Genomic DNA, 27,560 nt, shown 5'->3' with positions numbered 1-27,560 from the left:
CGGAGGCGAGGGTAATTATCAGCACCCAGACTCTAAGCGGTATTAAACAGAGTGATAAATACCGACCGAGCACATATTTATTCCCATTCATAAATACCTTATCCGTAAAAATATATCAAATTATTCGTTCAAAAAATCCCGATTTTGTTCAACAAGTTCACTTTATGCTTTTTGAAACATCCCTCTAGCAAAATAATGGAGTGTTCAGCTGGCGAGTAAGATGTAAACAACCCTTTTATGGAGATTGACGCGCGCGTAACATGTTCTGCGCGATGTCACGCAGAACGCACCTGGGGCGTTGCGTTTTGAATTTAGAACTGTAAAATTCTGACTCGTTTGTAGTGTTGCGCATGCCTACGTTAGGATTGTGAACGTTCAACCAATGAAACGGTAAGAGGCACTGGATTTTTAGGAGTCCACATTTTATTGTGACACTGGAAAAGTGTTTAAGACCAGCTAGCCATGTCTTTATCATCCGTTTAAGACCGGCCACGTGACAGGCTCTCGACCAATATGAATAGCTAAACTGTCTGAGGTATTTATGAATCACTGTTCATAAATACCTTAGACAGTATACTCATTCCTATTGGGAGAGCCCGCCACGTGGGTGGTTTTAAGTGGTTGATAAAACACTGACTGGTTTTAAACACTTTTATCCAGCACCACTGCTTTCTGCGCCACATCGCGCCATATGTGCCATGCGCACTCCAATCTCCAAATAAGAAGATTTTTAGTACTAATCCTATTGGATCAGGACTTTAGTCAGGTGACCACAGAAGCTTACTCCAACTCTGTCACAAGCACTGTGAGGGCTTATAAAAACTTGGAATTAGAATTTATTATTGTTCCCCCCCCCCCCTCCCAGGGATTTCACCGATTTGGTTGTTGGTCACAAGCGCGGGCCTAAGATGGATAGTATCCAGTATTTCAGCATGACTAGTATTATTCCAGACGAATCCTACATGGCCTCCATGCTCAAGATCTCTCCATACAGGTAAAGTTGAAACTAAATGGACTTTTGAAGACTTTCACTTAAATTTTAAAGACAAAAATGAAGCATATTGCTCAAAAGTATTTCTGATGACCTGTGAGTAATTTTGTTAAAATGTCACAGGTCCCGTTTCTCAAGAAAACCTTTTCTTGTAGCTAATCCAACATGCTTCCTGCTTTGGTTTTCATACAGGGAAACATACATCCATTATAACCTGCATCACCTGAAGTCGTTTGCTCGGAAGGACGACCGCGGTTTCTGCCGTCACACCGAAGACATTGATTTCTGTGGACAGGTATACTGATAGTTTCAGATTTGTTACAACGTCGCAGGTTCATAAAAAAAATTCCTTCCAAAGATAAACTGAAAGTCGTAGAAACAGCAGAGGTTGGAAAAACCGTAGTAAGTCCCCCTTTGTGAATTATTTCCTAATTTGCTCTTATTTAATTGATTTGTCGGCTCACGATAAGATTTTAATGAAACAAATTGAATATCTGCAGGGTCCAGGGACCTTTGAAGCTCAAGACATCGACACGATAGGAAACTTGGCCCACAATCTCTTCTTTGCTCGTAAGTTTGATGGAGTTGTCACCAACCCGGTCCGCCTATTTGCCTTGGAGTTGAGCTCTGGAAAGTATTACTCCGATCTTCTAAAGACGCGCATCACCGAGGAGTTTGTGAGGTAAGTTAATTCATCTGGGCATGCTCAGTGGTCAGGTGACTCTCGACCAGTATTGTAGGGAGTCTTTCAAAGTCCCTAAATATACTGACTTATAAGTTTTATTACATTAATCACAGTTAAGCATGATGGTTGTGCTCAGTGAGTGCCTTGAATGAGTAGGATAGTAGTGTTTGGACACAAAGCTGACTCAGATAGGAAAGAAATTAACAAAAAGTTTCAGACATTCAGACTATCAAAGCAACTTAAAACTTACGTCACAAGCTTATTTGGTTGTCACTTGAGCCAGTGAATCCAATGATCATACCACAATCACTGCAGTTAACAGCATCAGTAATTTCATCTCATACAGGCCCTGTAGTCTCACAGAATGTTTCCCTGAAATTGAATTCCCAGGTTACACGCAAAATGGATTACTTCGATTATTAGTTCCCTAGCATTTGGTTATACAAGCATCTCAGTTAAACATGCTGAAGCCCGCGTTCCTGGCTCATGAACGGCAGCTTAGCAGCTGAGCATCCAATACCCTGGAGGAATTATTGAGACTTTGTAACAAGACGACTCAGACGTTCAGTGCCCCGGAAGGTGGGGGGATGAATAATCCGCCAAGCGCATTTGATTTAATCCGTGTGCTTGGTATTTAATTAAAACTTAGCTAAATATTCCCTGGTTTATTACTAACTCACTTGTCAGGTTGTGGGTTCATTTCGTATGCGAAGCTGACCTTTTGCAATATTGTTGAGCATTTTTTTTTTTTCGAAATCATTGCTGAATCTATCATTTCTTTCAGAATTGTTATAAAGATGGAATTTTCTTAAATTAAAAAAAAAAGAAAACAAAACAACAAAAAATTGTATATTTGTATTTTTTTTTACATTGGGCAATTCCAGCATCACAGACAATACTAATCAGACTTTTTTTGTACATTAAAAATTCAAGAATAAGTCTGAATATGTCATCCATCATGTAGTAATGTTCAAGGAAATTACAGACTAGGAGTTGGGATCATTTTTTCTGAAACTTTAATTAGATATCGTGCTTAATTGGCTTTGTCACAGACATTACCATTTCTGGAATTGCACATGTGAACTTTCATGTTTATAATAATCATCCATTGATTTTGCTCCAACAGGCAGTTAGTGACCCTCGCCCTGCAGTCAGAGTATGGCGCCCTCTATGCCTCAGAGGTGGAGATTGAGGCGATACGTAAGCTGCGTATTTTCCCCCAGCTCCTGCCGCTAGACCCTTGCTGTCAGCCCATCTACAACACAAAGAACAGACTCGTCAAAGACTTGCGCTACTGGATCGATTTCTCTCTGGTAAGTTGGATTGAACCCTCCCACTGCGCCCCTTCCCCACCCCCACCCCCACCCCCACCCCATCACCACGCACACACACATACAGCTGTGTTAATCGTGGACCCCCTATTGTCCCTAATCTTCATTCCTTTGTTTGTACTTTTTAGCAACAGCTCTCATTGGTTTTGTATATAAATTTCATTCGTGGACTATCGGTCAATCATGGACGTATTGTTTGTGCCCTAAACCCATTTGTCCTATGTCCACGATTGCCGGTGTTTACATGCTCGCCCACACACCCCGCTCATTTTTACTATACTCATGAGGACCCAATCCTTTCCTTCTTTTGTTCCCTGTTTGGTTAAGGGAGACCTGCCGCCATGTTTGCCCTGACTGTTTGGACACCATTGCTTTTCTTTAATCAGATCTCACTTCTTTTTTTATGTCGACATGCGATGCTTGAGTAAAGATTGCTTTCAAAATGGTTTTCCTGATTTTATATTGTACTCTGTGAAAACACACGGGAAAGCATCTTGTTTGACTATTTATTCTCCCTTATTCGTCATTCTAACTTCAGATTTGTCTGGGGTGGTCTGCCCTTAATGTACATGTACAATTCAAGTAAAAAGTTGTATCTGATTATTTCAACTCTTCTAATGATGTTTTGTTCCTTCAGGTGGAAATAAAAACTGGGGAGCGAAGAGTACTGAGGGCCTCATTTGTAAGTAGATCAATCAAAATGGAATATTTACCAATCGCAATCCTGAAGAAAAAAAACTGGTCAAAAGTCAGATTAGGGACACATTTTACATTTACGGCGGAAATGTGTGTAATATAGACATCTACAATGCATATGTTATGTTGGATACAGGATTTTGACATTTGTAATGTTTATTTATATATTCGTGCATTATTGAAGTGAACCTACTCTCTTATCTCTTAATTGTAAGTAGATGAAGGCAATTTTGTTGATTATTCTGACCGCTTTTTCAACAGGTGCCACAGAGTCGAACCCAGTGTTTCAGTCGAGGACACATCAAGGGATTACATCTGACAACAAAACCTGCAGAGGCATCGTAAGAAAGAAATAGCAAAGACACACAATGGTCAGAAGTAATAGATGTGTGTTACACCAATATTGAGGAATCTTTCGAAAACAGGATTGCGTGAAATTTGTGGAAAGAAAATGAAAAAAAATAGGCCAGGTTATATTTTAAGGGGAAAATATGACAGCTATAGCGGATTCCGGCGACGCTCTTGTGCACGCCACACTAGTTCATGAAGACGAGATGCGTGCGCATTTTGGTAACTCTATTGGCCTCTACCTGAGCACGACTGGCACGACGGTGCCACTTCAAATAATGGCCGTTGCCGGAATAGTCTATATGTGGTTTATTTTGTCCAAAATATAACCTCTTCTGGGTAGCTTGCTGGAATTTTTAAAATGCAGATCTTTGCCATTTTGACAGTTAAATTTTTCAAGGTTGCTTTTCTTTGCAAAATTAAGCTTGTTTGAAGTTTGCAATAGTAATTACCTGTTAACATTTTGGCTCATGCATTTCATAAACAAAAACAAAAAAAATCACTTGTTGGGGCAAACTTACTATTTGAAAGGTTTTTAAGTGTATTTGAGGCTTATTTAGGATGGATTTTGTTTTTCTGTTTTTGATAGGAAAACGCAAGTGAAGGGAGGGCTCCCTCTAGCTACAGAGGAGGCGGGAGGGGCCTCATTGTACATGGCGTCATTCATCAATATTAATGAGAAGATTATGCCAGCACCAACATGCAATGAAGTGGAATCGTTACCTGGTAAGAATGGATACAGGTTGTTGCTTAAATACTGCTCAGCAGATTTTCGTGCTAAGCAAAAAATGAACTGGGAACCAGTCACAAGCAATGTGATCACATGACATTTGGCCGTTACCCGTTTTTGTGCTTAGTAAATTTCTGTACTAAGCAGCTTATTTTTGCCTTCTTTCAAACGTCTTCATTTGATTGGATGCACAGATGATAGTTTTGAGGGTCGTTCGCCCGATAGTTTCTCCTACGCTTCCTTCCCGCTCAACAAGGATTCTAAGAAGCTTCACTTCAACGCAAGCCTGGTGGATCCACAGGGCGAGATCAAGTGTCTGGTAGAGGTCATCATTACATGGAAGACACCGCACGCATCCGTGCAAAAGGTGGGAAACCAGTACAGGGAGGGGGGAATCAATGTGGAGTACTTATGTAGTATGCAAAGCCCATCTCTTGTCAGTATGACTTAACAGGCCAGTTTTTATCTCTGATTTCATTGGCATTTGTTTATACTTCAAATCCAGATACTTATACTTATACAAACCCAGATACATTCATGATTGACCTGTGATTGACTGAAACCTTTGACATAGTGATTTCACTAGGTGGAGTTACATGTCCTAAAGCTTGTACACACATACATTGTAAACATCGGTGCTTACTGAGGAAATCTTGTGCCATAAAATTGAGCCTTGAATGCAGTTAAAATCACACCAGAGCTTTCGTTACATAGACTAATATAACGATTGCCATTAAGCGTCGTACGTGTTGTACGTGAAAGGAGCACAGAGTGTACAAGTACTAGCTACTCATGATCATGATGCTACCCCAGTAATGGCTTGTGAATGTTAGCATATACATGATACTATTGTTTGTAATACATGTCAATTTGTATTGATCACCCCAATTTATAGTCTGATACCGTGCGGTACATGAACACCCTGAACTGTGGCCCATTGGAGCCAGGCCTGTGGACGCTGGTATTGTTTCAGAGGGGAGTCAAGGAACCGTTCCCTTACACAGTTCAAGTCTTCCTGACAGAGCCTAAGCCACAAGGATGGATGGATTTCAAGAAAAAGGACGGCAAAAATGGTAAAAATAGATATGTCATTTCCAGGGGCAGCATAACCGATGGGGGCTCTCCCCCTCCCCAGTTTGACGCTGTGGCTGAGTGTTTTTTATATTTGTATGGCATTTGACTGATACCAGGAATATCCTGGATTGACCATGCACTGGCAGCACAAATCTGACTTTCTATTTTTATTTTTTGCAATTCAAAGATGAGCTGCATGGTATATGGATGACTGAAGAGATCCGTGAACTCAGTGACGCCGAGATCAAGCAGGCGGAATATACTGCGCAGAAGCTCCCAGACGCTGACGATTTCGGTGATGGTGACGGAATTATTGTGAACCACGGTAACAGCAACCCTGGCGCCGTCAATGCACGATTTGATGAGTTTGGCCACGAGGCGGACTACAATAAGGCACACGGCGAGCAAGAGGTGGGCAGGGAAGGAAACGTAAAGCGCCCTCATGAAGCCGATAGTGATGACAGAGGCGCGGAAGAAGGGGCAGAGTATCAGGAAAGGGTCTTTGCTGACCCTAATAATGAACTAGACATTCCCCGCGGCATGCACCGACGGCACGGTCACCTGGACGGTCTGAAAGCGCCCCCACAGGAGGGGCAGCAACTCAATAACCCCGCCCCTAATAGGGCTGAACAGCCCAGGGTGGCGGGAGGGGCCCTAGAGCCCCATGTGAATCCCCACCGGGTTCCAAAAAAACTGAGGTCAGTGGACGGAAAGGACATTTTGGGCCGGCATTTGAAAAACGACCCAGGTCTACTGCAGATTCGACAGATCGACCCCGTTCCAGTTTTTAAGTAAGTATAATACAGAGTTTCCAGGATGCATAGATTTTCAAAGTGGTGAACAGCATCTCTAGAATGCTTTTGTTTTTTATAAACTGTATCAAATATAAATGGTGAAAACCATAAATGGCAACAGACCAAGGAAAGGACCGAAGAATTGAATCTTTTGAGCCTTTTTAAACAATTCTATTTTTATTAAGGGATGTAAATGTTCTAAATAAATTAATCATTAAATCTGTATTTATTAACTGCACTATAATATCACACATCGTTTCACTTAATACATGTACGTGTTGTGTAACATACTGTGCTGCATGTTTGTATTACATGTTTCATGTCACTCGATCATGATAATAATGTTCCTGTTTTTCTTTGTTCCCCCTTCCTCCCCCTCCCACGTTTCTTACTCTCTGTCCGTCCAGCTTGTACAGTTATCTCAGGTAGTGTGGTAACCGTTCATGAGTCTCCCTTTTTGTGCATGCTTGAATAGATTGAGAATGACACCAGTGTTTTAAGGAGGTACTTGTGATAGATCTTAAGGACATCACAACTCCAGTCACATGTCGATCATAACTCAATTAAGTCCAGTCACAGGTAGCAGGAGGACCAAAAACAAAGTAACGCATTTTTGTCACGGTTGTATGAATAGCTTGTGACTTGACTTGGATTTAGATGACTTATGATTGACTTGTGATTGACTTGTGATTGACTTGTGAAGTCTTATGAAGTCTTGTGATGACTAAAGATCCATCACCAGTACCTCGACTGCAACATTGAATGCTGCTTGCTGAGTGCATGCTTGGATACATAAATTGACCCCTACAACCCAAACTCGACCTAAACCCAAACTCAACTTAACCAAACACAATATTTATTTTGATTTTTATTTTATCTTTCCAGAAAAACAGTGAACCTTTTATTTTTTAATATAAACTTGAAAAAGCAATTATTCCATATACGTGCATGGGTCTTCTTTAAGTGGTGTACAATGGACCTCTTTTATGCATGGTTGCGTGTGCACGTATGTGTTTTTGTTAATACTGTCAAACTTACCTAAACGTGTTCTGCATTTTCTTTCTGTTTTTGTAAATTGAATATTGAATGATATAGGAATAGTAATTCTGTCTTCTATTTTTATTTTTGTCTTTTCCAGAAAGCAGTCTCCCGCTGTATCATTTTTGGAGTTTCTCGTTATATCAGCCTTAATATTTGTTTTTATAAAAGGGTAAGTCAAACTGTTACCTATGGGCTCTATGCACAACAGATTCTGCGACCTGCACTTTGACTGTTGAAAAACAGCATTTTTGTGTGTTTTTCCAGCACAATGGACACAAAAGAATGACCAACTCAGTGGAACAATGTCAGCTATAAATTAATATCCCTTAAATCCAAAGATCCTATATGCCTTTAAGCGTCGTGCAACTAAATATACAGTTGGTGGTTGGGTTAAAAATTCTGGTTATTTTTTATATATTTATTGTTACCATTTTTTTATGAAATGTGTTGAATGTGAGACTGTCCTGCAGTTGAGCAAAATCTTTGTAGTTACACTTTTTCTCTTGGGTAGAGTATAATCTCAGGTTCCATTATTGTGTATTCACCTGTTAATAACCAGCATTTCAGAGTCACTCTCAACCAGCTACGCTAGTATAAGAAGCAAATAAAGTTTTGGGTCAAGTGAACTACTTGTGTTAATGTTCCCTTCACCAGACCCTGGAAATGTGTAAAACCAACAACTGCAACAGTCAATACTGTCTCTCCTAACTGTTTCAAATATTGAACTTTTTATGTATCTACATGTAATTCAGAACTTTAGAATTATTTTATTCGGCAAACGGTTGCTTCCACAGTATTTCTGCTCTGTGTTATAAAGTGCCCCCCCCCTCAAAAGACCACTCTAGGAAAGGACCGTATCTTCTTGTCTCACCCTGTCTTTTCTCTCCTCTTCCTCTCCTCCAGGGTCTTAGTTCCGCTTCACATCGTCAAGCGAGGGAGCGGTGGCATCAAATCCTTCGGCACATTCCTGGTAGTCATCACGTTAATCCAGTTTACCATTTACCTAATCTTCACCATGACAGTAACCAGCTAGTACACAATGACCTCTCACGTGTGAACTTTGACACCCCAACCTGTGAACTTTGACATCAACTTGTGACCTTCGACCCAGCCCACAAGTTATAGGACAGCAGCATGGAGTCTGGGTTAATACAGTTTCCAACCATGGGGAAAAGTCGCAGACCATGGGGAAAAGTTGCAAAGAAAACCCTCAAAAAAAATAACCAGGATGAAATGGATGAAACTTGTTGTATACATATATGTGCTATGCCCTGTGACTTAAGCACCCTGCAAATGTTACTCTTGTTCTAATTTGATAGTGTACCCTCTTGACTTAAAGAACTTGTTGAAGAAAATGTTTCATTTCTAAAATTTGTTAAGTTATGTAATAAAGAAGCCTATCAAGAGCCAAAACAAATAACACGTAGCCGACTGGGTAATGCATTGTTGAACGGACTTGAAAGATGTCAAATACCTCATTTGAAATCCTTGGATGTATTTATTCAGCAAATATTTCTTAAGAGTTAACAAAATCAACTATAGAAATGCAAACATTGCTTGGTATTAAGTTGAAGATTGTACCACGAATATGCCACATTTCAGCAGTTTCATGAGGCACGTTTTGAGGAATTTCTCTACAGCCTTTTGTCCCCTTTGTACGAGGAATCTTTCCTGGATGTCAACAGAGTACATGATTAGTACACAGAGACAAAAAACCTGGTTGAGGTCAATGACCCATGATGACCTTTGACCTGTTGGCTGTCCCTTTGCATTAGTATTTGTACTTAGATAAATGTGCATTTTATTTTTGTTGTGACGACTGCAGAATGATCTTTAATTTACTTTCTATCTTACAATTTCACCTTTTTTTCTCTCTCTCTTTCTGAGATTGCACTGTAGAGTTGTCATTTCGGGAAGGCAATTTTTTTTTAAAGCAAGCAAAGTATGTGAATCTTTTCTTGTCTGTATTTCACCACCGGTACTAAAAATCTATATCATTACTTAATTTTTGTTATCTAAAAGTATATTTTTTAAATTGATGGAAGTAGTGTGTTTGGCATGATTACTTACTGACGAAATTTAGACAGTAAATGTACAGCAAGTAAAGTGTCTAAATATGCTGTTCTGCTTATGCCGTTTTGCCCGTCAATGCAAAAATGTTACATGCACATGGAATACTGGTATATGCAAAATGGCAGTGTACTTTTTCTTTTCTAGTGTGGCCCTCATTCAGAAGGGGAAAAAATGACTCTTTTGTTTTAGTAAAAATGACATTACATTTAGCATATTTGGGCATACTGAGAACAACATGGTATGTTAAAGTAAACGGAAAAACAGATAGGCCTAGAAACACAAATGGTAACTTTTTAAAAAGGTAGCTTTTTTTCAAAAGTTTTGCATCACATTAGTCATCTTCAATGATTTCACAAGTGTGGGAAATAAACAAGTATTAAAGTGCCTGCACATGCTACGTACACGGTACATGTATAGCTGCACTCCTCCCCTTGTACGCTTACGTTCACCGTGAAGTGCCTGTGCATACGCTTAGATGTTTGTGCAGTTGCTTGGAGACTACAAAACTATGTTTCTGAAAGATTGATGAAAAGGATTCCATGAAAGGTTGTGTAAAGTACAGGGCTGATGGCTAAAAAGTTTGAAAAGAGTTGGTTATTGTCCTTTTGATAAATTCACAGAGCTGCTTAAGGAGCAACATTCCTGGATATTTTGACTCGTAAGTCCCTGTTCAGTGTCATGAGAACAAACTTTTCTCAACTTGTTGTTTGTCGCTCCACAGAAAGTGGTGCCCTGCTCAGTCCCAACAGTCTATTCCGGTGATTGGAACCAGGGGCAAGTGCCTTTTGGTTTTAAAACAGACTCTGGCATCTGATCAGTTGAAACAAATACTTGGATATTCACATCAATTTTGCAGTTATTATACAAAGATGTGTTTTTGCAGTTTGTTGCCCGTGTATCCCACAGCCCACCAAAGTTGTTACTTTTTTGTATATTTCTTTGGGTTTCTTTTTTATGCATATATCAGTCTGTCATAAGGCATGATTTTTTCTTGTTTTAGTTAAAGTTTTCTTAAAATGTCGGGAGAAGGTTTTTATTAGTAAACTATATAAGCAGTCGTCTTGAAGAAAAGTGTACATAAACATTGTGCCAAACAAAAAAATGTACAAAAAGCTCTTTGTCAAATTTTATAACGTAAGCATGACCAAAAATTCAACATTTGAAAATGAAATAATATGGTTCTTTTTTAAAGATGAACCAAAGTGAAGACACTTTTATTCAGAGGGAGAATAGAATCGCAATCTCTAAAAATCTAACCCAGTAGTCCCACAATTTGGCTTTAAATGCTTAATGTCGCCCTTTTTCCCTGCCTTTATGAAATAGTTCAACTATAGCTTTTACCAAACTTTCAGAGTATTTTTGGCATATTTTTGTGGAGACCTTTTTTCTACCTAATGACACTTTCTATTAGGTTTTCTCTTGCAGTTTTGCGTTCCTTAAGAACGTTAGGTACATCACAGTGATTGTACATGTGTATCCCACCATTTAAGATTGCAAAGTTTATTATACAGAGATTGAAAACAAAAATCAGTGGCTTAAAATGTTGTGCTGTAATCACGAAGCAAACAGGCACATACCACCGACATGTCTGATTCAGCAAACTTTAACTGTCTCAATCATGTTTTTCAATTTTAATATATGAAATACAGGTACTTTACTGTGTTTATTTTGTTGATTTAAAATGAAGTGATTTTGTGTTGAGTAAATGGTGCCCATGATTTGTAGATACATGTAATTACTTTACAATTCCAATCAAATGTTGATTATTACATTTTTTTGCCCGCTTTGTCCTAGGCCATTTCATACGATTGCAGATGTAAAAGCATTGCCAGTATTATGACGTCAACATTGTTGTTTTTGGTAAATCCAGGCCTATTTGTTTGGCTTCCCTCCCTGTAAGTGTTCAAAATTTGTGTAAAAATTGGACGTTGATTGCAAGGAATATTCTTCAGTCACCATTTCCCAACCATCCCAATTGTTTGGTTTTGTTTTCATCTCGCCCTTCACAAGTAAACTTAATGTTTCCACAATCAAGTTAATTTAAATCTGAAAATTCCGATTTTGGAATGACTAGAAATGGTGCTGTTTTTTTTTCAAAGATTTGAAAGTTTGTTCACCCCCATTTCCCACCAATTTTTTTTTTGTTGGAGCCATATTTTTCTCCCGAGAACACCCCGTTAATCACCATTTTGATGCCCTATCATTCCCACCACCACAATTGCTTTTACAATTTTAGTATTTTTGAGAAATTGACTAGTGTTTGTTTTTCCTTTTTTTTCCAAAATCAGTTTTGCAAATGTGCAATACTGTCTGCCGCTGACAATAAAGCAGACATAACGAAAAACGAAGAACGAAGCAAAGCTTGTATTTTTGAGTGCATTAAAAAAAAAGGAAATTTCAAAAACTAATTTTGACTATTATGCTCAACAGTTAAGTTCTGTTTTATCTTCAATACATTTTACCTATATAGGTGTAGTTTGTACGAATATTCTCAGTACATTTGTAAAGAATAACTGATTTATGTGTATGCAAATTTGTTCAATTGATTTTAATTATATGAAAGACCTGACTTAAGGGCTGATGATTGTAAACACAGTTAACTTATAGGTAAAACTCAAGAAAAGTGCTATTTTTTACTGGTATTTTTTATCACTTTTTAATAACCAAACCTACAAATATTAAGCCACTTTTGTGATTTTAAAAGCTGCAACGAGACTTCCCACTAATGTCTTTAAAAGAAATCAATGCTTTAAGAAAAACGGTGTTGTAAGTTTAAATTTCGTCAAATGATACTTGGCTTTACTTAATTTAATTGTTTACCAACTTTGGCCGCTTTTGTCCAGAAACGAGATGGCATAAAAGCTGGTGGTTTCAACAAATGGTCATTCATTTTTGTGCGATTGCTTAAGTATGTAGGATTTTCTCCTTTTTTTTGAATGAATGAATGATTTATACCACAAGTATTAACAAAAAAATAATGGGGAAAGGAAGGATTAAAAGGTATAAATTTTAAAAGTTTTGTGGAGGACTGCTTGATGATTGTGTACTTACTGAATGGACGAATAGGTTTGCCAGAGGATGAACTTCAAATTGATTGGGTTTTAAATTGATTTTGCGATCCCACCAATGCCTGTGATTTCATACTCCCTATTTTAAATATCAGTTGAGTTGTTTAAAGAAAAGTCAATTTTGGGTGCAAATAAGACTAAAAATGCAAGGGGTTAACCTTACATTTTGAGTCAAATTTGGCCAGAAATGGACTTTTCTCCAAATACTCAACGCACTTTTCTTTTGAATAGAACATCTGTACAGAAATTTAACTGGAATGTGTTCTAGGGTCCCTTAGGCATCTTTCTAGCAAGTTTGAAGGAATTTCATTTTTTGGTCAAAATTGAAATAATGCAAGGGGTTAGCCTTACATTTTTATCCAAATTTAGCCAAAAGTTGACTTTTCTCCAAACAATGCAGAAATGCAATTGGAAGTCAGAGATGCACCAATAAACTAGTTGAAATGTGTTCTAGGGTACATTAGGCATCTTTCTAGCAAGTTTGAAGGAATTTCATTTTTTGTCAAATTGAAAAAAAATGCAAGGGGTAAGCCTTACATTTTTATCCAAATTTGGCCAAAAGTTGACTTTTCTCCAAACAATGCAGAAATTCCTTTGGAAGTCAAAGGAGCACCAATCAACTAATTGAAATGCGTTCTAGGGTACATTAGGCATCTTTCTAGCAAGTTTGAAGGAATTTCATTTTTTGGTCAAATTGAAAAAAAAATGCAAGGGATTAGCCTTACATTTTTATCCAAATTTGGCCAAAAGTTGACTTTTCTCCAAACAATGCAGAAATTCCTTTGGAAGTCAGAGGAGCACGAATCAATCAATTGAAATGTGTTCTAGGGCATATTAGGCATCTTTCTAGCAAGTTTGAAGGAATTTCATTTTTTGGTCAAAATTGAAAAAAATGCAAGGGGTTAGCCTTACATTTTTATCAAAATTTGGCCAAAACATGACTTGTCTCCAAACAATGCAGCAATGCAATTGGAAGTCAGAGGAGCACGGATCAATCAATTGAAATGTGTTCTAGGGTACATTAGGCATCTTTCTAGCAAGTTTGAAAAAAATTCATTTTTTTGTCAAAATTGAAAAAAAATACAAGGGGTAAGCCTTACATTTTTATCAAAATTTGGCCAAAAATTAACTTTTCTCCAAACAATGCAGAAATTCCTTTGAAAGTCAGAGGAGCACCAATCAATCAATTGAAATGTGTTCTAGGGTATATTAGGCATCTTTCTAGCAAGTTTGAATGAATTTCATTTTTTGGTCAAAATTGAAAAAAATGCAAGGGGTTAGCCTTACATTTTTATCAAAATTTGGCCAAAAATTAACTTTTCTCCAAACAATGCAGAAATTCCTTTGAAAGTCAGAGGAGCACCAATCAATCAATTGAAATGTGTTCTAGGGTATATTAGGCATCTTTCTAGCAAGTTTGAAGGAATTTCATTTTTTGGTCAAAATTGAAAAAAATGCAAGGGGTTAGCATATTTATCAAAATTTCGCCAAAACATGACTTGTCTCCAAACAATGCAGCAATGCAATTGGAAGTCAGAGGAGCACCAATCAATCAATTGAAATGCGTTCTAGGGTACATTAGGCATCTTTCTAGCAAGTTTGAAGGAATTTCATTTTTTGGTCAAAATTGAAAAAAATGCAAGGGGTTAGCCTTACATTTTTATCCAAATTTGGCCAAAACATGACTTGTCTCCAAACAATGCAGAAATGCAATTGGAAGTCAGAGGAGCACCAATCAATCAATTGAAATGCGTTCTAGGGTATATTAGGCATCTTTCTAGCAAGTTTGAAGGAATTTCATTTTTTGGTCAAAATTGAAAAAAATGCAAGGGGTTAGCCTTACATTTTTATCCAAATTTGGCCAAAAATTGACTTTTCTCTAAACAATGCAGAAATGCAATTGGAAGTCAGAGGAGCACCAATCAACTAATTGAAATGCGTTTTAGGGTACATTAGGCATCTTTCTAGCAAGTTTGAAGGAATTTCATTTTTTGGTCAAAATTGAAAAAAAATACAAGGGGTAAGCCTTACATTTTTATCAAAATTTCGCCAAAAATTTACTTGTCTCCAAACAATGCAGAAATGCAATTGGAAGTCAGAGTAGCACCAATCAACTAATTGAAATGTGTTCTAGGGTATATTAGGCATCTTTCTAGCAAGTTTGAAGGAATTTCATTTTTTGGTCAAAATTGAAAAAAATACAAGGGGTTAGCCTTACATTTTTATCAAAATTTGGCCAAAAATTTACTTTTCTCCAAACAATGCAGAAATTCCTTTGAAAGTCAGAGGAGCACCAATCAATCAATTGAAATGTGTTCTAGGGTATATTAGGCATCTTTCTAGCAAGTTTGAAGGAATTTCATTTTTTGGTCAAAATTGAAAAAAATGCAAGGGGTTAGCCTTACATTTTTATCCAAATTTGGCCAAAACATGACTTGTCTCCAAACAATGCAGAAATGCAATTGGAAGTCAGAGGAGCACCAATCAATCAATTGAAATGCGTTCTAGGGTATATTAGGCATCTTTCTAGCAAGTTTGAAGGAATTTCATTTTTTGGTCAAAATTGAAAAAAAATGCAAGGGGTTAGCCTTACATTTTTATCCAAATTTGGCCAAAAATTGACTTTTCTCTAAACAATGCAGAAATGCAATTGGAAGTCAGAGGAGCACCAATCAACTAATTGAAATGCGTTTTAGGGTACATTAGGCATCTTTCTAGCAAGTTTGAAGGAATTTCATTTTTTGGTCAAAATTGAAAAAAAATACAAGGGGTAAGCCTTACATTTTTATCAAAATTTCGCCAAAAATTTACTTTTCTCCAAACGATGCATAAATTCCTTTGGAAGTCAGAGGAGCACCAATCAATCAATTGAAATGTGTTCTAGGGTATATTAGGCATCTTTCTAGCAAGTTTGAATGAATTTCATTTTTTGGTCAAAATTGAAAAAAATGCAAGGGGTAAGCCTTACATTTTTATCCAAATTTGGCCAAAAATTGACTTTTCTCTAAACAATGCAGAAATGCAATTGGAAGTCAGAGGAGCACCAATCAACTAATTGAAATGCGTTTTAGGGTACATTAGGCATCTTTCTAGCAAGTTTGAAGGAATTTCATTTTTTGGTCAAAATTGAAAAAAAATACAAGGGGTAAGCCTTACATTTTTATCAAAATTTCGCCAAAAATTTACTTTTCTCCAAACGATGCATAAATTCCTTTGGAAGTCAGAGGAGCACCAATCAATCAATTGAAATGTGTTCTAGGGTATATTAGGCATCTTTCTAGCAAGTTTGAAGGAATTTCATTTTTTGGTCAAAATTGAAAAAAAATACAAGGGGTAAGCCTTACATTTTTATCAAAATTTCGCCAAAAATTTACTTGTCTCCAAACAATGCAGAAATGCAATTGGAAGTCAGAGTAGCACCAATCAACTAATTGAAATGTGTTCTAGGGTATATTAGGCATCTTTCTAGCAAGTTTGAAGGAATTTCATTTTTTGGTCAAAATTGAAAAAAATACAAGGGGTTAGCCTTACATTTTTATCAAAATTTGGCCAAAAATTTACTTTTCTCCAAACAATGCAGAAATTCCTTTGAAAGTCAGAGGAGCACCAATCAATCAATTGAAATGTGTTCTAGGGTATATTAGGCATCTTTCTAGCAAGTTTGAAGGAATTTCATTTTTTGGTCAAAATTGAAAAAAATGCAAGGGGTTAGCCTTACATTTTTATCCAAATTTGGCCAAAACATGACTTGTCTCCAAACAATGCAGAAATGCAATTGGAAGTCAGAGGAGCACCAATCAATCAATTGAAATGCGTTCTAGGGTATATTAGGCATCTTTCTAGCAAGTTTGAAGGAATTTCATTTTTTGGTCAAAATTGAAAAAAAATGCAAGGGGTTAGCCTTACATTTTTATCCAAATTTGGCCAAAAATTGACTTTTCTCTAAACAATGCAGAAATGCAATTGGAAGTCAGAGGAGCACCAATCAACTAATTGAAATGCGTTTTAGGGTACATTAGGCATCTTTCTAGCAAGTTTGAAGGAATTTCATTTTTTGGTCAAAATTGAAAAAAAATACAAGGGGTAAGCCTTACATTTTTATCAAAATTTCGCCAAAAATTTACTTTTCTCCAAACGATGCATAAATTCCTTTGGAAGTCAGAGGAGCACCAATCAATCAATTGAAATGTGTTCTAGGGTATATTAGGCATCTTTCTAGCAAGTTTGAATGAATTTCATTTTTTGGTCAAAATTGAAAAAAATGCAAGGGGTTAGCCTTACATTTTTATCCAAATTTGGCCAAAAATTGACTTTTCTCTAAACAATGCAGAAATGCAATTGGAAGTCAGAGGAGCACCAATCAGCTAATTGAAATGCGTTTTAGGGTACATTAGGCATCTTTCTAGCAAGTTTGAAGGAATTTCATTTTTTGGTCAAAATTGAAAAAAAATACAAGGGGTAAGCCTTACATTTTTATCAAAATTTCGCCAAAAATTTACTTTTCTCCAAACGATGCATAAATTCCTTTGGAAGTCAGAGGAGCACCAATCAATCAATTGAAATGTGTTCTAGGGTATATTAGGCATCTTTCTAGCAAGTTTGAAGGAATTTCATTTTTTGGTCAAAATTGAAAAAAATGCAAGGGGTTAGCCTTACATTTTTATCTAAATTTGGCCAAAAATTGACTTTTCTCCAAACGATGCAGAAATGCAATTGGAAGTCAGAGGAGCACCAATCAATCAATTGAAATGTGTTCTAGGGTACATTAGGCATCTTTCTAGCAAGTTTGAAGGAATTTCATTTTTTTGTCAAAATTGAAAAAAAATGCAAGGGGTTAGCCTTACATTTTTATCCAAATTTGGCCAAAAATTGACTTTTCTCCAAACAATGCAGAAATGCAATTGGAAGTCAGAGGAGCACCAATCAACTAATTGAAATGCGTTTTAGGGTACATTAGGCATCTTTCTAGCAAGTTTGAAGGAATTTCATTTTTTGGTCAAAATTGAAAAAAAATACAAAGGGTTAAGCCTTACATTTTTATCAAAATTTGGCCAATCTACAGTCTACATGTGCATGGGGAGAACTCCTGAGTAAATTCTGCCAAAACAAAATGATATGAACATATATTGAGACCATGTTTCTTTTCGTCTTTAACTGTCCATGTAGTTTTTAATCACTAAATAGAGTAATCGTATTGAATTTTCTCAATACTTTGTACCCATTACTTACAGTAAAAGTTTACACTGAGCTCGGTCATGCTCAGATCTGATAAGCACAAAAAACAGTAAACATAAATCAGTTGTGAACCAGCTAACCATCATATATCACATATACCTTTATGGCTGGTAACCGATTTTACCGACCATAAATTGGGTGTTAAGCACATATTCTTAGTAGCTCCATAAGGTGGGGACAGGACTGACCACAATTAAATAATAAAAACAAATAATACTGCTTATAAAAGATTAGACCAATCCATTAAGCCCAATCACAGTCGTACTAATATCCAACATGCATGAACAAAAGTCTGACATGCCTGAACGTGCATATGACGCATACAGCTTGATCTCTTACCGACTCGGCAGTGAAATAATAGAACAATCTTCCTCCTCAAATAAAAAATGAGCCTTAGATTTAAAAATTGTCTGTTTGCATGGATCTGTGAGTGTGAAGAAAACCAAACTATTATTGTTAAATATTTCCCAGTAAACCAAATATGGACAGGCAACAAATTGAGAATTTCAAATCGAGTGATAATCAACAGCACATTTGTCAAAACTTGCTTTAAAAGAGGCGTTGTACTTTTATGCAAAACGATTCCAAGCTTCAAAGATTGAAGAAAAATGTTTAATGAGCAATATCAGTCATATGAAACTGGTTTTCATCCTTTTTGGTAACTGCACTGATTAGTAGTTTATCACTCAATTATATGTAACCTGTACAACAACTGAAACAACAAAAGTACAAATCAATCGCAGAAATTTGATATAAAAATCAGAAAAGTTAATGACAAAAATGTGCAATCTTTACTAATATGGTGAGGCTACCCCAAAAAAAACTCTTCTACACAAACCAAAATCTGGTAGTCTTTAAATGTTCTTGATGTTGTGAAACAATCGATGTATGGGTTTAAATAATCAACTTTAATACATACTGAACGTTTTTTGAACGTGTTTCTGTGGCTGAAACTTAAACAAAACCTGTGTCATTTTAGAGGCTCATTTTTGTATGACCACAAATACAAAATATAGAAACAGAAAATACATCATTTGTTTTGCATTTTTGTGTTGCCTTGGGTTTTTAACCCAGAACCATGTTATGTCATCACATTTTTTTTACAGGTCTTTTTACACTATTTGTTTGCATTCAGTGCACTGCAATAGTCTTGTTATAACAAGGCATCAATTCTTAATAATACACTTCACATTACAATAACACACGTCAAGTCTGGGTACTACACTTCAAAACAAAGTATTCGCATTCTTCCAATCAAGTCTCGCTGGTGTACATTTTATCAACCAGTTTGTTTTCCCGGTTTTTTTTTTTTTTCTTCGGAACCACTATTTTAATCATTTACAATAATAAAATAGTGCAGTTTACAACATTCACTCCGTTTGCATTCCAATCTCCAACACTTGTCTACTTGTCTGTACAAATATACATATTTCTCGCAACAGTCACACAATACTGTTAAATACAAAACTGTGTTTTAGTGAGGGTACAACTATTGTGATTGTGACTGTGGATAAGCTCATTTTCATTTTTACTCATTCTAACTTCAAATAGGACTTCGACTTATGTGTCCAAAGGATATTATTCTTGAATAAAAAAAAAATGACTGAATTATAACTTTTAAGTACATACACATGTACATGTATCAAATCTATTTCAAGAATAAATCATGACAAAACAGCAAAATGGTGCGCACAGTCATGTCCTATTGAATTATTCATTAGTATCTATTAATATTCAAAACATTTCTTAATTCCTTCGAAACCTGACACAAAATACTTCATCATTCCACAATGTTGCTTGACTTACAGAAAACCCAAGCAGAAACAACCCCCTCCCCCCAAAAAAAGAACCCTATAAACTCAAGTGAAATTGCAACTGTCTCTTTTTAACTATCAAATTTCAAGCCACTTTCTAATTATTTAGAACACCGTCATTTCAGATTTCTTTTTTTCATCTTTTTTTTCAGTTTCTTTTTGATTTCTCAGTAATTCTTTCTACTAAAAAATAAAAAACCAATTAGTATTTATTACAAAGAATCAACCATCTCTCTGCAATACAGCCCAGTGCAGTGTGGATCTGAGGAATGTCTGGTATCCTGAGTTGCCTTTGCCCAGTCTGACTGCGTTACTGTTGTCAATCACCTTGTCAGAATTTGTGACCTTATAGGTCAAAGTTCACTTCTTGATTGACAGGCAAGAATGGTCCATTCAACTCCATATGCAACTTATTTCAGGCATTTTTGTTGCCTGAACAAAGCTGAAAAAAATACAACACACTGTGACACATGACTTCCATAGAAAAAAATAAAAAGTAACACACAATCACATTTAGTGTTGCATAATCTCTTTAGCAACTTGATATACATTTATGCACAAAACTTGAAGTGAAAAAGAAATTTAACAAAGAGTTTCAAAAAAAAAAAGAGAATCCAAACACAAGTTGCATTTTCAGCCAATGTTTTTGTGTGCAAAAACCAACAAAACCAGTGACGTAAGACAATCAACAAGCACCCAACTTTGTATCATACAACTAAAATGCCTCTCAATCTGTCAAACTCAAAGGTGGGCAGAAGTATTTTCTATTAAAACTGAATGTTTCGTCACTCCAAAATTCCTGAATTTTTGGTTCACCATGTTTGCAATGACCCCCATTACTGAATCTTAACAGAAGACTTCCTTATTGCTGCGCTGCTGGCCCATTCCGATCCAATCCATGGCAGTGTTGTAAGGGAGTCCATCACAAATTAATCACAAGTCCAGTCACAAGTACATCACAAGTTCATACATCAGGCTGGTAACAAGTAACAGGATGAACAATGAATGAAGGAACGTCTCTGTGACATCACTGATACTTGAAGTGTCTTGAACAGTCAAACAATCAGAATCAAGAAATTGTGTCACATGTGCAGTAAGTAATGCTGTGCCGAAATCCTCATTTCAAATCCCCTCCCCCCCCCCAACCCCGATCTGATCCGATTGGTCAATCTCATGTGCGGAAGGCCTCAATCTTATCAATGAAATCTCCAAGTTTCTGCTCGTTGCGGAACGGCTCCTTAAGATGCACCAGCTTGATCTTTTCAGCATCTTGGTACGAGTCGATGACTTTCCAGTGCTGGAAGAGACGCCAGGCGTTGCGGAGTGTGTCCATGGCACAACTCTCAGCTACGAAGGGGGTGGAGCGAGGGTACGAATATGAATCATCATGAATAATTAACACAATCAGAGGGTAATGAATATGAATCATCATGAATAATAAGCACAATCAGAGTGAATAAATATTATCATTATGAATAATAAGCACAATCAGAGTGAATGAATATTAATCATCAATATTCAATCATAATTAATAAACACAATTAGTGGGACTGAAGATTATCATCATGAATAATAAACACATTAGTGAGACTGAATATTCATCACAATAAATAATAAACACAATGGGCGGGGCTCTTTCAGTACACTTCTGAATCTTATGTGTTGCTAACATTTTTAGTGCCATCTTATTCACAAACTGAGAATCGATTTAAGTTTCAGCATTTTTCAATTTCTGGATTTTCTTTTTACAAGCGTAAAATTATTGTTCCCGCAAGCCCGAGTGTTGATAACCTTTGACTCGAGTCGTGTCTAGTCGAGTCGTTTGGTGGCAGTGACTCAAACGAGTCAGTTGCTTTTACAACTTGAGTCAAGTTAAGTCAGAGAAAATTGTGACCCGAGTCTGGTTCTGGGAGGTTGAGGGATTAAATACTTCCACTTACTATAAATGGCAAGGCCTTTGGCCACTCGATCCTGAGAATAATCACTGACCAGGCTGGAAAACTCAGACTCTGGCAGATCCCGATCCAGCAGGCGGACTAGATTACATGCAGTCAGCCAATAGCCTTCAATCAGGGGGCCAAGGACACTCTGGAAAAAGAACAGCTTCTGCAGCAGTTCAGGGGAGGAGTTGACCTAAAAGAAAGGAGGGGGGAGAAGAGCTGGAGTTAAGTCACAGAACAAGAGTCAAGCACAAGTCATGTAGTTAAGCCAATCTCAGGTCCACTCAGAAGTAAATCACAAAACATGTACAAATCCTGTCATAAGTAACGGATGAAGAACAGCAACAAAAAAATGCCTATGTAACAATTCATTTGAATAGCTTATGACTTGAGTCGATACTGGAGGACTTGTGATGGACTTGTGAGGACTCAAGACAGATTCCACAAAAAGCTTTCTGGGATCCTTCTTTGAATAAATTTGAAACCGAGTGATGTGGAATCTGATGTTCAAATGACCTATTCAATTTCGTTGATTTCTAGCCTGCCTCTTTCCTGATCAGGTCACAAGAGGGCACCCTTACCGTGATCTGCTCCTCCTTGGTGCATATGCCAAAGTCCTCGTCGTCCTTGTCATCATCAATGCCCCAGGCAGAGGATGACGCCACACGCCGTGCCCACCTGCTGTCCTGACTGCTACAGCCATCACTGACATCCTGCATGCCATGGACAATGCAAACTTCGACTTACAACAAATTGCAGCAAGAACTATAGTTAACCAGTTAGATTTTCCTTCACTCAAACCCAGGCTAACATTGGAACATGACTCATCATGTGCAAGCAGTGAGCCAGGAATAAGACATTCTGTGATGAATTTTAGACCATCCTTTGACTACAGATGTTCAAATGTTGTTAGAGGCGTAGATTACATCATGTATCAAACACTAGTCGATCAGTGGTTCACAACTGAGTTGATTTACTTTTTTGCCAAGATATCTTTCAGGGAAGTATGGCCTAGCCACAGACCAATACTACAGAGCAGTAAATGAATGTAATGTAACCTTCTGCGTGTGTCAACATTTGTGAACAAACCCATAGAAAGCTTGCAATTATACATGGCAGTGTAGGTCAGTGTTCTGAATAGGTTCAGAAAAGTCTCAAACAGTCTCTTGTCAATCTTCAACTCTTCAGATCTGTGACCGGGATATCCAGGATTCCCTCAAAAGCTGAGATATTTGAGCAGTGCTGGTTTGTAAAATGAAGTACACAGGACTGAGGGGAGGGGTTTGTCATCGGTTTTCAGGCTTCAAGAATCAAATCAATGTCCTACTCACCTGCTCTGACTGGATGATCTCGCTGATTATCAACTTGTCCAGAGCATCAGAAAGGGCTGTGTACAGACACCCACAGGGCTGCAAAGGGACACCAAACCAATCAAACAAGTTAATTTTCTTGGGTCCTGAAAGAATATCTTTATTTGAACACCTACAACATGAAAGTCCTTTTTCTTTCTAGGGTATTGTTTTCTCCGTGCAATGACAACTTGTTGCTTACCGGTACAAAGATGAACTCAAATTGAAGCAGGTCACACAGCTCCGTTGCCTTTTGCAGGACTCTGTCTTTGGACAGAGTGACTTTGTTCTGCTGTCCAGGGTTTAAAGTATGCATCTCCTGATTGGCTACAGCTATCACTGCATTGGCTGTGGACAGTGAGAAAACAACCAATCACAAGCAGTGTTAGATGATAATCCACAGCAAAAGGTGAACTAGGACATGAGAAGATTTAAGCTTGCCTAGCGGATAGAACCCAAAAGTCTGAGATAAAGACATTATTTTTACTCAGTGATTCAGCCAGTCAGCCAGTCAGACAGTCAGACTCAGAGGACAATAGACTGGCTCTTTACGTCCAGCAAAAACAACATCATGATTGTTAAAGAGAGAAAGTGGACAAGACTCACCAAGAACTGACTCTAGCAGGAAGACCGAGATGACCGTGTTGCTGTAGTAACTCAGCACAAAGACCTCTGGTAGGGCCATGTTGGGCACCACCATCTGGTCTCTTCCTGCTTGTTTTTCTCCCTCTTTCTCCGCCCCCTCCTTTGCCTTCTCCGTAACCCTCGTCTTTTTGGCATCTTGGCTCTCTGTTTCGTTGACCACGTCCGGCCGCTGCTGTCGAGACTGCGTATTGACCAGGTTTCGTCCCATAAGGGCCAGAGCGTGCTTGACTACCGCTCGCATCTCGCCAGAGAAGCCAACGTCGCGACCCCTGGCTGTGATCTCGCCTTTCATCCATTCGGCATCTTCCACGAGTTTACTGAACTCCACACCCTAAAAATAGATTGGAAGGGCACATTTAACTACAAGTATTCAAACTTTTTTCAAATCATTTACCACATTATTGTCTCCATTCCCTAGCTACAGAAGGCACCCCCGCACAAAAAGAATGTAAATATTTATAAAAGCAGATTGTTTTAAAATGTGTTTAATTCTAGTTCTGCCTATTCCCTAGTTAGCCTCAATAAGGCCGCATGTGAATTCACTGGCTGCGGCTTGCAATTACATGTTCCTATGGAAGCCACTTCTCATAGAGTGTGTTACTGCGAACCGTAGCCAATAATTCCGATGCAATATAAGATTTAAAAACAAAAATGAAGAAGCAAATTCTTACTTGTCTGTGCTTTGTCATCAGGAGAAATGACACCAGGTTGGTACTCATAATACTGTTGACTCTCACTGCATCTGTAGCGCAGGAAAACAAACACACGTTTTTTTGATTAATAAGTTTCTAAATATTGTACAGCACTTTGTTAATAAGTAGAATCAAAACAATGTACTGCGATTTAGTCCTGAAATTATTTTTGACAAAAATCTCCAGACTTCCTCTTTTGTTAGGAGATAGATATTTTACTAGCATGTGTACTTTTGCCAACTCATACCATCTCAAAATTATGTGACGTAATTTTATGGAAATTCAAATAAATTTCAATTGAATATAATTTATTTTCCCTCTTTTGTAAATGTTTTTGTTACTGACATAAAAGTACAGCAATATATGTTCTACTGATCTGAATTTTTTTAAAACGGAAGAAATTCTTTTTACTGACCGTAGACAATATGTTCCCCGAGACCCCTGACAAGCTGCCTCTGGTCCTCCACCACCACGTCGGTGCCGTACAGGGAGTGGTCACTGACCGTCTTCTTCAAGACTGGATGGGGGTGAGGCCGGTGGATGCCGTGGGAGGACAGTTCACTGGTGAGTGGGGACGGCATCTGGGCAGAGTCTAGGTACTCCTGAGTAAAGGACAAGGCAATGGTTAGAGGGTCCAAGGGGAGGGGGTGACAGGCTTTGACACCCATTTCAGCCAATATGTATTTGCGCAACTTAAATCAACGCACATAAAATTTGTGTCAGACAGGAGGACAATTTGAACTAATTTTCCATTGACTGAACTTTGGAGTACAAAGGTCCATCTTTGGCACATAAAAGTAAAAGTAAAGTCTATCACGAGCAAGTGTGGCCCATCAGGTCGGTGCTTATCTCCGCTTTCAGTGGCAAGAAACGACTGAGAAAATTATTTATTCCCCCCCTGGATGGGATGCCAGTCCGTCGCAGGTTACTCCCCAGCTAATGCCGGTACCCATACTCCTGGGTGGAGAGAGGTAAGTGGGGATGAAGTGGCTTGGCCAAGGACACAACATATAGCCAGCAGCTGGATTCAAACCCCTGACCCTCTTATCATGAGAAACGAACCATTACCACTTGGCCGCACTCCCCCTTATTGGCATGTAGTCACTTACAATTGTTTGAAATGTCGAACTTAATTCTAATCGTCGGAATAATGTAGTTTGCACAACTCTGGAACACTAGTCTGACATAAATGAAAGTTCTCCGGTCGGAAGCTTTCAAAGACCTCACACAAATGCTTGTGTATAAGAAAATTAAATGTGACTCAAGTTCAACATTATGAGGAAAACATTTGTATGTACAGTTGGGCTGGTTTCTTGTAAATTTCACCTCTAAAAAAACTGGAGATGTAAAGAAAAAAGAAACATTCCCGTGCTTTGTAGTTCCAAGAAATTTGGCCCTGTTCAAATGTGCAATTACTAATAAAAGAGACTTAACACATACCTTCAGTGAAAATGGTTCTGCAAAGTCCACCCTGACTTGGCCGAATTTGGAGGTAAAGACACCCCAGATCCCTTTCAGTGCGCCAATAAAGGTCTCTTTTTTCTTTAGTCGTCCCTGAAAGGGAAGGGATAATAGCAGACAATAAATAACCCACAACTTATTGATATTCTTACCCCAAAAATCTTAATCACTTTACAACAAATGAAATCAATTTATTTGAAAACTTTGGTTTTAATCCCCCCCCCTTTTTGTTTTGTGGGGGGGGGGGGAGAAGAGTTTGTTATGTCTGAGCTGTGAAGGAACATCCCTTTTTTTAACATATGCTGTAATTTTTTTGTACTACCGAAGCCCATAACATTTTGAATTCAACTTTAAAGGCAGAAGTTTCTATGCATAGACCAATGGTGAGGGTTAAGTATTCTAATATGATATAACAAAATGAGACTTACCATTTGCTCGTTTGTAAAGTCTCCATCCAGAATTTTGTCATAACCCACGGAGGCAGGAACCAAAAATGCATCTGAGATGATCCCTGAAGTGAAAAGTAAGGACTTTATTTACCAAGAGTAAGTGATGCCAAATATTTTTATCGGAGTACATGCATTTTAACCTTAACACCCAAATGTTGCTAGTAACCGTCCTCAATCCTCCAAAATCCTCCAAATTCTTTCAAGCAGCATCGAGTCCAATGAAGAGTAACCATATGAAGGGCATTGGATGTTAAATGTTAAGAACTGTCACATTCAATCACATTTAGCAGATTCAGGACTCACCATCATAGTAAGCGTCAACAATCACAGACAGCAGGCCTCCTTTGGGGGCGAGGGCTTTGCCACTTCGTGACCTTCCTCCCTCTGAAAATTTAAGCAGGGCAAACTGTGAACGGTTGTTGATGTTAAACACAAAAGGTTTGTATCAAAAGTGTATCATGCAGGGTGGGGGAGAAGGGGGAACCCCCCCCCCCCTCCAAGTTTGGCGACATTTTCAATTAAAAATTTAGGTCACTTTTCAGAGAAATTAAAAATGAAAACACAGAAAAATTAAGAGACATAAAAAGGAACAGAAACAGAAAAACCACACCTCCAAAACACAGACAAACAAACGAAACCAAGTAAACCCTCCAAAACCTATGGCACTCACCGATGAAGAATTCCATGTTCTGATTAGTCCGTAAGACTTCCTCCATATACTGCAAAGGCAAACAAGACAATGTGAATATATATGTAAGTGAAATAAGCACAACCAAAAAGTGGCACCAAATTTATGTTGCAGTTATTCAAATTGTCTTCAGCATCCCATCCAGTCAATGAAAAATTAGTACTGATAAGTATTATTCTATTTTGGTCATCTTCAGTTGCTCTAAATACATGTTTAAGCTTGACATGACATTGGGACGCCAGTCTGAAACTTCTGCTCATCCCACTTCTGACACCATTTCCTTAATTTACCGTGTGCAAGAGTGCCCGGTAGACATGATCTTTCTTGCCAACTTCTTTATCCAATTTCCTCTTGATGAAGTACGCTCCCAGCTTTCTCATCACCCATCTTAATTCCAACGAGAAAAAAAAAAGGAAAAAAGTTAAAATCAGAAAGATTAATTTTGACAAAAAAATG

At 37.8% G+C, this 27,560-nt stretch overlaps 2 protein-coding genes across 5 annotated transcripts in view; one reads left to right on the top strand and one right to left on the bottom strand.

Annotated features, from left to right (window-relative positions):
- LOC119739847 overlaps nucleotides 1-12,778 on the top strand; it is a 64,896-nt gene extending 52,118 nt beyond the window's left edge. The window contains exons 10-21 of the mRNA XM_038214952.1: nucleotides 866-994; nucleotides 1,184-1,286; nucleotides 1,492-1,673; nucleotides 2,803-2,989; nucleotides 3,645-3,689; nucleotides 3,965-4,044; nucleotides 4,641-4,777; nucleotides 4,976-5,148; nucleotides 5,677-5,854; nucleotides 6,043-6,646; nucleotides 7,788-7,859; nucleotides 8,594-12,778. Coding sequence (XP_038070880.1) covers nucleotides 866-994; nucleotides 1,184-1,286; nucleotides 1,492-1,673; nucleotides 2,803-2,989; nucleotides 3,645-3,689; nucleotides 3,965-4,044; nucleotides 4,641-4,777; nucleotides 4,976-5,148; nucleotides 5,677-5,854; nucleotides 6,043-6,646; nucleotides 7,788-7,859; nucleotides 8,594-8,723 — 2,020 coding nt within the window. The 3' untranslated portion in view covers nucleotides 8,724-12,778. The remainder of the gene's footprint in view (nucleotides 1-865; nucleotides 995-1,183; nucleotides 1,287-1,491; nucleotides 1,674-2,802; nucleotides 2,990-3,644; nucleotides 3,690-3,964; nucleotides 4,045-4,640; nucleotides 4,778-4,975; nucleotides 5,149-5,676; nucleotides 5,855-6,042; nucleotides 6,647-7,787; nucleotides 7,860-8,593) is intronic.
- Nucleotides 12,779-17,968: 5,190 nt separating this feature from the next.
- Nucleotides 17,969-27,560, bottom strand: part of LOC119739711 (glycerol-3-phosphate acyltransferase 1, mitochondrial-like) — a 35,911-nt gene continuing 26,319 nt past the window's right edge. For 3 of the 4 annotated variants that reach the window (XM_038214740.1, XM_038214741.1, XM_038214742.1), the window contains exons 10-22: nucleotides 27,395-27,491; nucleotides 27,087-27,135; nucleotides 26,720-26,800; nucleotides 26,396-26,478; nucleotides 25,947-26,060; nucleotides 24,922-25,108; nucleotides 24,486-24,556; nucleotides 23,776-24,145; nucleotides 23,372-23,517; nucleotides 23,152-23,229; nucleotides 22,402-22,533; nucleotides 21,821-22,013; nucleotides 21,052-21,227 (exon numbers count right to left, since the gene is read on the bottom strand). In XM_038214740.1, the coding sequence (XP_038070668.1) occupies nucleotides 21,052-21,227; nucleotides 21,821-22,013; nucleotides 22,402-22,533; nucleotides 23,152-23,229; nucleotides 23,372-23,517; nucleotides 23,776-24,145; nucleotides 24,486-24,556; nucleotides 24,922-25,108; nucleotides 25,947-26,060; nucleotides 26,396-26,478; nucleotides 26,720-26,800; nucleotides 27,087-27,135; nucleotides 27,395-27,491 (1,777 nt within the window). Of the gene's footprint in view, nucleotides 21,228-21,820; nucleotides 22,014-22,401; nucleotides 22,534-23,151; nucleotides 23,230-23,371; nucleotides 23,518-23,775; nucleotides 24,146-24,485; nucleotides 24,557-24,921; nucleotides 25,109-25,946; nucleotides 26,061-26,395; nucleotides 26,479-26,719; nucleotides 26,801-27,086; nucleotides 27,136-27,394; nucleotides 27,492-27,560 lie in introns of all 4 variants that reach the window. The other variant, XM_038214739.1, reaches the window with a different exon arrangement.

The sequence above is a fragment of the Patiria miniata genome, unplaced genomic scaffold (genome assembly GCF_015706575.1).
Source record: "Patiria miniata isolate m_02_andy unplaced genomic scaffold, ASM1570657v1 HiC_scaffold_4, whole genome shotgun sequence".
Lineage (NCBI taxonomy): Eukaryota > Metazoa > Echinodermata > Asteroidea > Valvatida > Asterinidae > Patiria > Patiria miniata.
This window is presented reverse-complemented; position numbering and strand designations above follow the sequence as displayed.